Genomic DNA, 10028 nt, shown 5'->3' with positions numbered 1-10028 from the left:
ACGTGCGAAACTAGTGAAAAAACTCTAACGCTTGTATATAAACATATACATATATATCTAAATTTCTTTATATTTATATTATGTTCATAGAAAATAGGTCAACTAAGTTAAGTAGCATATTGATATATCCGGCCATTCTTTCCAATCTGATATATGTAATCTTTGATCTATTTGAAGACCATTCTTACAAAATGAATCAAATGGTGAAAAACTTGACCCTTAGATTAGCTCAGCGCTTTACAGGTATATGTGTGGCCTAATGATAACCAGTATATCATATGTACTACATATTTAATATATCTGAATTATATTATCTTCCTATGTTAGTGTTAGTGTACGAATGTATGACTACAGGACTTACTACAAGGAATTTTTATTATAGGCTTCATTAGTTTCTGTACATTATCACTATCTTATTTTACTTGGCATATATTATTATTAGCCTACCAGTATTGTAAAAATGCGACTCAAATATTGGAATTATAAAACAAGGATAACTTTAGCACAGTTGTTGAAAGTCATTAAAGTCACTGATAAACTCGGTTGTAATTTTGGCAGTACTACAGAAAGTGAATGCCGAATGGCATAAAAAGACATTGCGCATGGAAAGACGCACCTAATATTAATATAATATACACTGTCACCTGGTAACGGATGCTATAATTTTCTAGTGATGTAGGTTTCTTAGTTGTTACCAAGAATGTGCTGCATGTTTAAGGGAAAAAGCTTGACGTCTTGAATAAATTGAAAAGTTGAATTAAAAAAATTTTTTTTTTAGAACAACAAAACATTGAACTATCTGCTGATGAATATTTTAACAAAGTAGTGTCAGTTTTGCCACAGTCTAAAATCAAAGCATATTTGTTAAAGAATTTTGAGCAAGAGGTTCAATTATTTAAAGGGTAAACTTTTTCGTTTTGTATTTAAGTTGTATATATATAGTACCTTTCCTTAATTATCTGACCTAATTGGCAAGCCATTTTTTTAAATAGTGACTAAACAATCAAAGTTTTTTTTGTTAATTTCCTTGGAAAAATTCTTAATAAAAAAAATCAGGAAAAAATTTATCTTGAAATCATATTTCGGTTGTTCAATAGAAGAGATGTATACCAACCAACGCAAAGTAAAATGTCATGGAATTTAACATAACTGTGTGTTGATGCATGCGAAATATATGATACAATGCCCATCCATACAGCGATTTAGCAGTAGCTATGGAAGGGGCAACATGACTGACATATGCAATGTATTAATTAAAAACTGGAATACATCCGTACAACTACAGCTACAATATCTACTTTTATGTTTGTTATGATCTACAATTATAATTGCAGGTATTGTGAAACATGCAAGCATGGTATTACTTCGTCAAATAATCCTGATGTTCAAACACAACTTAGTCTTGCTGAAGAGTTATTGCTTTATCAAGATAATTCTGAAAAATTAAGGGTATTTTAACTTTACCATAATTAAACTTCTTTTTAGGTTTTGTCTTTACATTTTTTATGTTTTAGGTTTCACTGAATTCTCAGCTTCAACTAAAGTCCTGTAACAGTTTTAGTCAACTTTTGTTGGTCATATTAGGATCAGATTCCAAGCTTGTTTTAAATAGCGTTGCAAAAGGCATATACAGGTATGCAATATATATATTTAATACTTACTCGGCATTAGATTCATGGCATATCTTACTGGTGCAATACCACAGCAATTGTAGCATTTTCACTATAGAATACAATACAGCTTCCAGGCTTGATGCTCAATAAATAAACAATAGTCACCCATTTTAATTGACAGATTCTCTTTCATTTCCCAAACAGGTTTTGTGAAACTACTCTGACTAATACTTTAGCAAATGAGGCGTGTGTAATGGAACTCAAACAATTAAAAGATTTCATTTTGAAAATCTGTTTCTTGCTTCAGATAAGGCACAGAGAATTAGAAAAACAGGTTTGACTATCATTTGTAATTTTTTTAATGCCATAAATGTAATGTAATACCGCAAATTTAAAGCCAACGAAATAGGGAGTTAATTCACTGATACGGGTTACGAGACTTTATGGTTTGGGCTTGGGGGTTATTTAAGGGTCAAGGGCCTAGTTATGAAACGAAACATATTCTCCTTATTAAATTTAACGGAATGATATAAATTAATTTCAGGAAATTCGTAGTGATTCTGGACTCGGTGCAATAATGTCTGCCTTGTTTTCACTGTATATTGATGTGGAAATAAATCTTAATGTAAAATGCAATGAGGAAGCTAAGCCTGAAAATATTGGAAATGTTATTGTGGAGAAAGCACATTTAATATTAGGTAAGAACTTTAAGGAATTCACATTCTATTCTAAATACCCATTTTGTTCCTTTAGTGATGCCTATGAAACATTTTTTACCATGTGCATTTGTAATTTATATGTTTGTAGTATCCAGCAATTATTATTAGCATTCATCACATTTTTCCTTTTGTTTAAATTCAACAATCAGGTTGTTTTGCTGGATTAATCACTCACACCAACCCATGTGTTTGTACTTTAATACATAAGTTGTACGCCGCATTGTAGCGTTAATAATAATGTTTCTGCTAACAACGAATAAATACGCAAAATATCTCTTGGCATAAAAGCGGAAACAAACTATTAATTCTAATACTTGAAAAGCATTCAACCATCATTGTGATCAACAAGTGAACTGGTAATCAATCCCTATTATAAGGCAAATAATCTATGTGTGAATTCTAACTTGGTACTGTTTCTTAATAGACAATTTTCTTTGACCAATCGTAATTATGATAACTGGCGTAACCAAGGCCAAAATTACCACACACACACGTCATGCATTTGTAGCTACGATTCCTTTGTATAAGATGGTAGTTATTTTTAAAACAGTTGTAGCAGAATTTTTTTATCTTCCTGGCACAAAATACTAGGAGAACATATGTATGATTAATAAAGCCAGTCTTATGCAAAATTCACTGTTTATGTTTTTATACACTTAGTAACTGTATGTCTATTGCTAAAGACGATTTGTGTATTGCAGATGCAAATTGTAATATGCTAATTTGACGCTTGGTTATAGGTAGAACTATAGATCTTGGTAAAACTTTATTATTTAAAAACATATTACACTAAACTGCTTATAACCATAAAACTATTAAAAGGAACAAGCCCACAATTACCCATGAGTGCCTTGCTGCAAGTATCTTCACGAGATGTAAAAAATTGTTCCGATGTTTTATTGCCATTATATTCAAATATTTTGTTGGAAAATCCATGGCCAAGAACAGATGTGACAATCACCCAATACCTACAGTATATATTATCAACAAAACAGGTAAATGAGTTGAACATTATTATAATTACAAGGAATGAATATAAATGTAACTTGCTTCATCATGACTTTGCCAAAATTGAATGTCATTATAACACGTATGTTCTGTTTTCATGCCCTCTTAGCTCTTACCATGTATGTAACTTTGTTTTTATGTATAGCTGACATTTTTTTAGACAACTTAAGTAACCACTAGCTTGGGGCAACTGTCATTAAGTGTCTTGTCCGAAGACACTTATACCCAAAACGATAGCACTGACAAGTGACGAGCCTTAAACCCATAATGTCTGCTTCCAACCACTTTGCCTGCATAGCCTCTCGTCTAAATCATCAGCCTTTATCATGCATTTCATGAGTACGTCATGGTTGAAACAAATGTGGTGTCTGGTGTGACTGTAAATATAGTACAATGGGGGAGGATAGGTACTACGAATTAAGTACCATCATTCCTTGTGGGGGGAGGAGGTATTACTACGAATTAGTACTATCATTCCTTTATAAATTGACACCAATTTAATAAAATATAATAAAACACACGAGGAGTTATTTAACTATCCGCACAACAAGTGAAATTTTACAAATTCGAAAACACACAGGATAAGATGGGACAGTTTGAAATCATTGTTAATTTTTATTATTAAGTGTATTTATAAATAGGAATATACGTAAATAAAACAAAATAATACTGTACGCTTTGAAACTTAAGTTTAAACATTCTTTTTCTTGCCCTACTACAGCTTACTGCTATAGTTTTTAACATGTTACCTATACATTATATTATTGCATAACAATTGGTATTGTTTGAACGACAATGGGTAATGTTCGAACATCAATGCATAAATATTGTATCCAACAAGTGTGTCACACACTGTGTGTGTATATGAACTTGTAATAACAGAAAATTGATTATAACTTTTAATAAAGTTTTTATTTTTGCTACAAATTGGGTATTACTACTCTGTTTTTGGCACAAGCCACTTCTCATAAATTATCACCAAGTGCAAATGACCAAATTTCGAATATATTTTCAAAATATTATCATTTTATTATATCAGTATCTTATAGTTGAATATCCCCTGAGATATAAATTACTAAATTAAAAGCAAATCTTTAAAAGTTGAAATATATTTACACTAGCAGTATTCTGAAACTTGTAGTTAACCTACCGAATTTAACAGGCTGTGCTAGTTTCTTTGCCATGTAAACTTCATATATATAACGTTAAACCGATATTTTTTTGTTGTCATTATCTCAAATTAAAGTCATATTGCCTCCTGCCTATTTTCTTTATGCTTATATACAAAACTAAAACTAGTTTTATGAGACAAAATCAAACTGTACGAAATATTATAATGAAGCTATGAAACTAGTTTAATCGTTCGCACAGGCAAACTAAAAAATTCATTGGCTTTACTATGATTTAGCGAGCATTAAAAAATAGCACCTTACTATTTCGTTTTTTTTACTTTTAATATTTAAAAACAGTAATCAGCTTTGCAGTCGTTTTGTAAAGTCGTGATAATACTGTCGAATAATTCTGTAACCTTATTTTCCTGATTATCATTAAATGGGAGTCCGTAAAAAGAAAATTAAAAAATAGTCTCGTCTGACAAAGTGTCCCATCTTCCCCCACCCTACTATATATCTATGTACGAATCACCCATATTGTGAATCTTAGGCAATGTCAATGACCAAACAAACTAGTCTGTTTCAAAGCGAAGTACTGAAGTTTGCAGCACCACTTAACTTTTATGACTGGATGGTCAAAAGACAAGGTGGCTCAAAACTGCTGGATTCAACAACGATTGTTCAAACTACAGAAAGTTATGCAGTAACAAAGTATCTTGTTCAAGATGCTGATTTAAAACTTGTAGAAGATTTCTTGGATGTAAGGTTTTACGTTAATGGCAATTTTTTCGGTTGCTTTTATTATGCTATGCTAATATTTTAACAAAAGCCAGTGAAACGTGGATAATTGATAGAATAATAGAGTCATAAAATAATAGAGTTCAATCAAGACTCTTAAGATGTTTTAATTTGGGGTTTTAAAATGTCTTATATTGAACTTTTTATATTACTGGTATATAAGCTAGTCATCTGGTAAATTCTTGTAATGTTGTTTCTCACTTGTAACTATGGTTCCATGTGCAGCTGAGTCTTGATAGTGTGCATCTGAATGCAGAAGATAAAGTTGTTAATGCAGTTATTCCTATGGAACAAGAAGAGCAGACAAAGGATGTAAAAGAAGAAGGTAGAATTTGTTTTTTATTCTTCCATGAATGGTTGGGATCTGTAAATGTCTTTAGTCTTCTGATAACTATTGCAATAGTCTGTTATACAGTAGGTATTAAACTTCATTCTACCATGTTAAACAGATGCAATGTTTTATGTTGATAAAAAACCATCATGTGAGGTGCTGAAGGTGGAACAACTTAATAAAGAATATATCGAAGACGTTAAGGAGAAATGTATGTTGCTGCTAAATAAAGGTAATCATCAAATATGCACTTAGCCTGTAGCGAATATTTCGTAATTTGTATGTATAGGTGAGGAACCAACATCAGCTGTTGAAAAAACTTCTGATGATGAAGAATCTTGTGAAAACATTCTAATTACCCCAAAAAATCCAAAACGAAAATGCTATTTGTCCAAATCGGCAAGAAGTTTAAAGCGAAGAAAATGTGTTGTTGACATCAAACCACTCACTCCAATTTTGGAAGGCAAACAAAAAGAAACTCTTTGTAAAATAACACACCCCCTAAAGGTTGAGCAAAGCACAAGAAAGTTGCGATCGGAATCTGAATGTTCTACTGGAAGTCACGGTAAATGAATTAATTTAAAAAAAAAAAACAATGTTATTTGTTTATTGTTTTTATTGTGTTACAGGCTATAGCACAAGATCTCAAAAGAACATGTCATGACCTGGAAATATTTTATCAATCATGCATCTCAATGTTAAATTTAATACAAAAATTGTTACAAGCGAGTTAATTTAATGACATTCTCTAAGTTCTTAATCAGGGGTTGCGGATTGTAAGGAAACAATTCTTTCATATGCAACTTGGCAATACGTAGTTTTAGGTTTGCAAGTTCATTTAAAACCTGGTGTTTTACATGCCCCATTATCTTACATGAATCACAAAATCTTTCAGGAGAGGTTTGTAAGTATTTTAGGTATTTCACAAAATATAAAAGAAAATCCGTTTCATTTGACATCAGCCAATCTAACAAGACCGAGAAGTCAAATGAGAGTTTGATCTGAAGAGAGATGAATGCTTCATGTGGATCAAATAGATAGATTTTAAACCTGCAACAATTGTGAATTAATTGAAATGCACACTTTCCCCTATTGTATATGACTTACTGAACACATTTGATAAACGTTTGCAGATGAAGCAACAAGAATTCCATTAACCCATCATCTTGTTCCATAAAAAGGTCTAACATTTTAGAAAGAATGGTTGACATTTTAGGAAAGGGAAACAGGAGTGATAATATATGTCGGTCTTGCGATATGCATGTGTTGATATCTGAAGGGCATGCACAACATATGATGGCACTTGCTCTAAGGCAACTATTGATAAGGTCAATACATTCTGATGCAGTCATTGGATAGGCACAATTTTCCTGCAACTCATACCCACCAAAATGGATTTTGACCACTTCGCTTTCAGAATATTCATATTCAATTGCATTTAGAAATTTTGGAACAGTTTTAAGAAGCGTGTTAGCTACCATTTCATAACCCTTTTCCACACAGGGCTGGCATGGTAGAAAATCTTTCAAAAGAGCTATGCAATAAGGTCTTGTAGTATAAGAAATGTTTGTGAGCCGCCCAAGAAGGACATTGTATAACTGCAACATATAACTATGGAAATGGCTTGACTTTCCAGGAATAGAGTAAATAATACGACATAATTCCAAAAACTGAATGGAAGTAGGTTCACATACTTTGCTTAACATATTGGACAACCATTTCATGTTTGCCAAATGTGGCTGTTTTATCAATTCCTCTTCATTCTCCACATTTTTTACAACTTTAGCATAAAAACTGCATGATATGTTAATGGTGTCCACATTTTCACTTTCATGAAGATTTAATTCTTGTATCCATTGATAAGCACTGGTTAACTGAGAATAAAAAACAACATGGCAGTGCTCATGTTTTTTTAGTGTACACAATACAACTTCAATTGTTTTAAAAGATGAATAGTAAACTATAGGAGAACCCAGTTTGGTGAATTCCAGTAAGGTGCGCAAAAGCAGTGGACACTGGACAGTACAATTAGATAGGTAATCACTACATTGGTTTAGCAACAAAAACAGTTTTTCAAGTATTGTAAAATGTAATAATATTGATGAAATACATAGCCATTGTTTCCCAGGGTTTTGCAAAGACTTATGTGTATGCAATAAATGTGATAAGCTGTTACACAAGCCTTTGCAATGATGGCTAAGACTAAAATAATTATTTTGTTGTTGATATTTTAACAAAAGTTTATATACAATATGTACATCAAAATTAGACGTTTGGCAACATAGTTCTTGACTTTCCATGTTTAACTTTTCGCTATTTACATCATACTTTGTGGTTGCTGCGTTAACAAAAGTCCAAATCTTCGTTTTATTATAATTCTTTGTCTTGAATATTTGTCATCGGGTGAAAACCTTGCTGGGTGTGCGGACTTGGTTGGAGTTGAACCGTCGGTGGGATTTTCCTTTTTTAAAGTATACACGCGTTTACCGTTTTCGTCCAAGTAAAATTGCAAAAACATTTTTGCAAAACTTATTTAATGCTATCACACAAAAACAAAAATTTACATAAATATTGTTATCTAATTAAGCTACCAACTAGTACTTCGGTTCGAACGTACTCGATATTTCAAAATCTGCTTCATAAGCTATGAGTAGGACCAACCAAAACCAACTACAAGCTGCGCAAAAAAACACGTGTTTCCTCGACAGATATTGGTGAGAAAGAAAGCTCTAAAGCCACAGAAATAAAATAAAGTAGAATGCGCAACTGCTCAAAACCGTGATACAATCTTTTTTCTATTCACGTGACCGCCAACTCCGTCCCCATTTCGCTTGGTCTCATAGATATCATATATATGATATCTATGCTCAGAGTCGTAAAAACACCGAGTAGTCCAACTGCCGTCTTTGTGTGTTCAAAATAGAGCAAAAGCGGTGACTTTCGCAATGAATTTAAACGAACTTGTTGAGTTTTATTTGCGATTTCCTTTTGTGGAAAGGCGTAAAACAGCTTCTATTTACATTACCAAACATTTTTTTAAAAAAACATGTAAATTTACCCCCATTAAATGACTAAAATGTCACAAATCAACCGCTTCTAATTCCATTTTTTGACTTTTTTGATACAGAAAACAAATAACACTTGTTTTTTACACTTTTCAACCTTTAAATTTGTTTTTAGACTTAAGTTTTTCTCTAATTTACCGAAAAACATGCATTTCCCTATACCTACTGTGTTATTTTGGAACCAAATTGCCGTTCAATTTGTGTTTTACGTAACAATGGGTTGGACTACTCGGTATTTCTATGGCTCTGTCTATGCTTGGTCTCCATTGTAAAAAATAGGCACACAGTGATTTTAGCAAGTTTCCCTGTTTATTTCAAAAACCACACCAACTATTCTAGTTTATTAGACCAGTTTGTTTTGGTAGAATAACGCTTACAAGTTTAGCGCTTGTTTACAAAATTTACTTATTTAAGAAATTTAGTTAAAAACGTTTAAACAAACGGTTTGCTAGAAATCTAAATATATTTGAAAATGGTTATTTTTTTTTTTAATTTAAATTAAGTAAAAAAAACGAAGAAAAACTACATAAAACGCCCTGGATTCCATTGACTACAATAGTAAACGGGAACGACCTGTGAAAAAAAGAGAGTGTATCAGCTCTCTCCTTTACCGACATTGAAGATGCGCAAAATTGATAATAACTATTGATAAAGCTTTTATTTTTGCTACAAATTGGGTATTACTACTCTGTTTTTGGCACAAGCCACTTCTTACAAATTATCACCAAGTGCAAATGACCAAATTTCGAATATATTTTCAAAATATTATCTTTTTATTATATCAGTATCTTATAGTTGAAAACCCCCTGAGGTATAAATTATTAAATTAAAAGCAAATCTTTCAAAGTTTGGCAATAAAAACATACAAAACTACAATGTGGGGAAGATGGGACTCTAAATTGAAATATATTTACATTAGCAGTATTCTGCTACTTGTAGTTAACCTACCGAGTTTAACAGGCTGTGCTAGTTTTTTTGCCATGTAAACTTCATATATAACGTTAAGCCGATATTTTTTTGTTGTTTTTATCTCAAAAAAAAATCATATTGACCCCTGCCTATTTTCTTCATGCTTATATCTCAGTGTTTTTTAACAAAACTAAAACTAGTTTTATGAGACAAAATCAAACTGTACCAAGTATTCAAGGTTGTTTTATGAAGCTATGAAACTAGTTTAATCGTTCGCACAGGCAAACTAAAAAAATCATTGGCTTTACTATGATTTAGCGAGCATTAAAAAATAGCATCTTACTATTTCGCAACTTTTTACCTGTTTAAAGTATACTGTTTCTATTTTACATATATTTTTTAATATTTAAAAATAGTAATCAGCTTTGACGGGCGTTTTATAAAGTCGTGATAACACTGTCGAATAATTCTGT

General features: G+C 31.8%; 2 protein-coding genes across 3 annotated transcripts; one reads left to right on the top strand and one right to left on the bottom strand.

Moving 5' to 3' along the window:
• Positions 1–65: 65 nt before the first annotated feature.
• On the top strand, positions 66–6310 carry LOC149736272 (uncharacterized). The gene is made up of 12 exons (XM_089877098.1): positions 66–243; positions 779–902; positions 1335–1449; positions 1515–1633; positions 1818–1947; positions 2158–2311; positions 3155–3327; positions 5003–5212; positions 5476–5575; positions 5700–5813; positions 5871–6146; positions 6211–6310. The coding sequence occupies exons 1-12, from the start codon at positions 81–83 to the stop codon at positions 6243–6245; spliced, it is 1713 nt and encodes a 570-aa protein (XP_089733224.1). The 5' UTR covers positions 66–80; the 3' UTR covers positions 6246–6310.
• LOC149736271 (protein lines-like) lies at positions 6180–8310 on the bottom strand. Of its 2 annotated transcripts, XM_089877100.1 has the most exons (3): positions 7276–7435; positions 6689–6764; positions 6180–6631 (listed from the first exon to the last, which is right to left on the bottom strand). In XM_089877100.1, exons 1-3 carry the CDS (start codon positions 7298–7300, stop codon positions 6301–6303), a joined length of 432 nt encoding a protein of 143 aa, XP_089733226.1. In that variant the 5' UTR covers positions 7301–7435; the 3' UTR covers positions 6180–6300. The 2 variants fall into 2 exon arrangements, with proteins under 2 accessions (XP_089733226.1, XP_089733225.1); XM_089877099.1 differs by having other exon boundaries at positions 6689–8310.
• Positions 8311–10028: the final 1718 nt, after the last annotated feature.

Source organism: Ciona robusta, chromosome 4 (genome assembly GCF_009617815.1).
Source record: "Ciona robusta chromosome 4, ASM961781v2".
NCBI lineage: Eukaryota > Metazoa > Chordata > Ascidiacea > Phlebobranchia > Cionidae > Ciona > Ciona robusta.
The sequence above is the reverse complement of the archived record's forward strand: the minus strand, read 5'-3'. Positions and strand labels throughout refer to the sequence as shown.

Excerpts from the sequence above, each read along its gene's own strand:
- LOC149736272 (XM_089877098.1), top strand. The coding sequence starts at position 81 with ATGTTCATAGAAAATAGGTCAACTAAGTTAAGTAGCATATTGATATAT. Across the intron at positions 2,312-3,154 it reads GAAAGCACATTTAATATTAG|GAACAAGCCCACAATTACCC; the intron begins GTAAGAACTTTA and ends AACTATTAAAAG. Across the intron at positions 5,576-5,699 it reads AAAGGATGTAAAAGAAGAAG|ATGCAATGTTTTATGTTGAT; the intron begins GTAGAATTTGTT and ends CATGTTAAACAG.
- LOC149736271 (XM_089877099.1), bottom strand. The coding sequence starts at position 7,881 with ATGGAAAGTCAAGAACTATGTTGCCAAACGTCTAATTTTGATGTACAT. Across the intron at positions 6,632-6,688 it reads ACGTTTATCAAATGTGTTCA|GTTTAAAATCTATCTATTTG; the intron begins GTAAGTCATATA and ends CAATTGTTGCAG.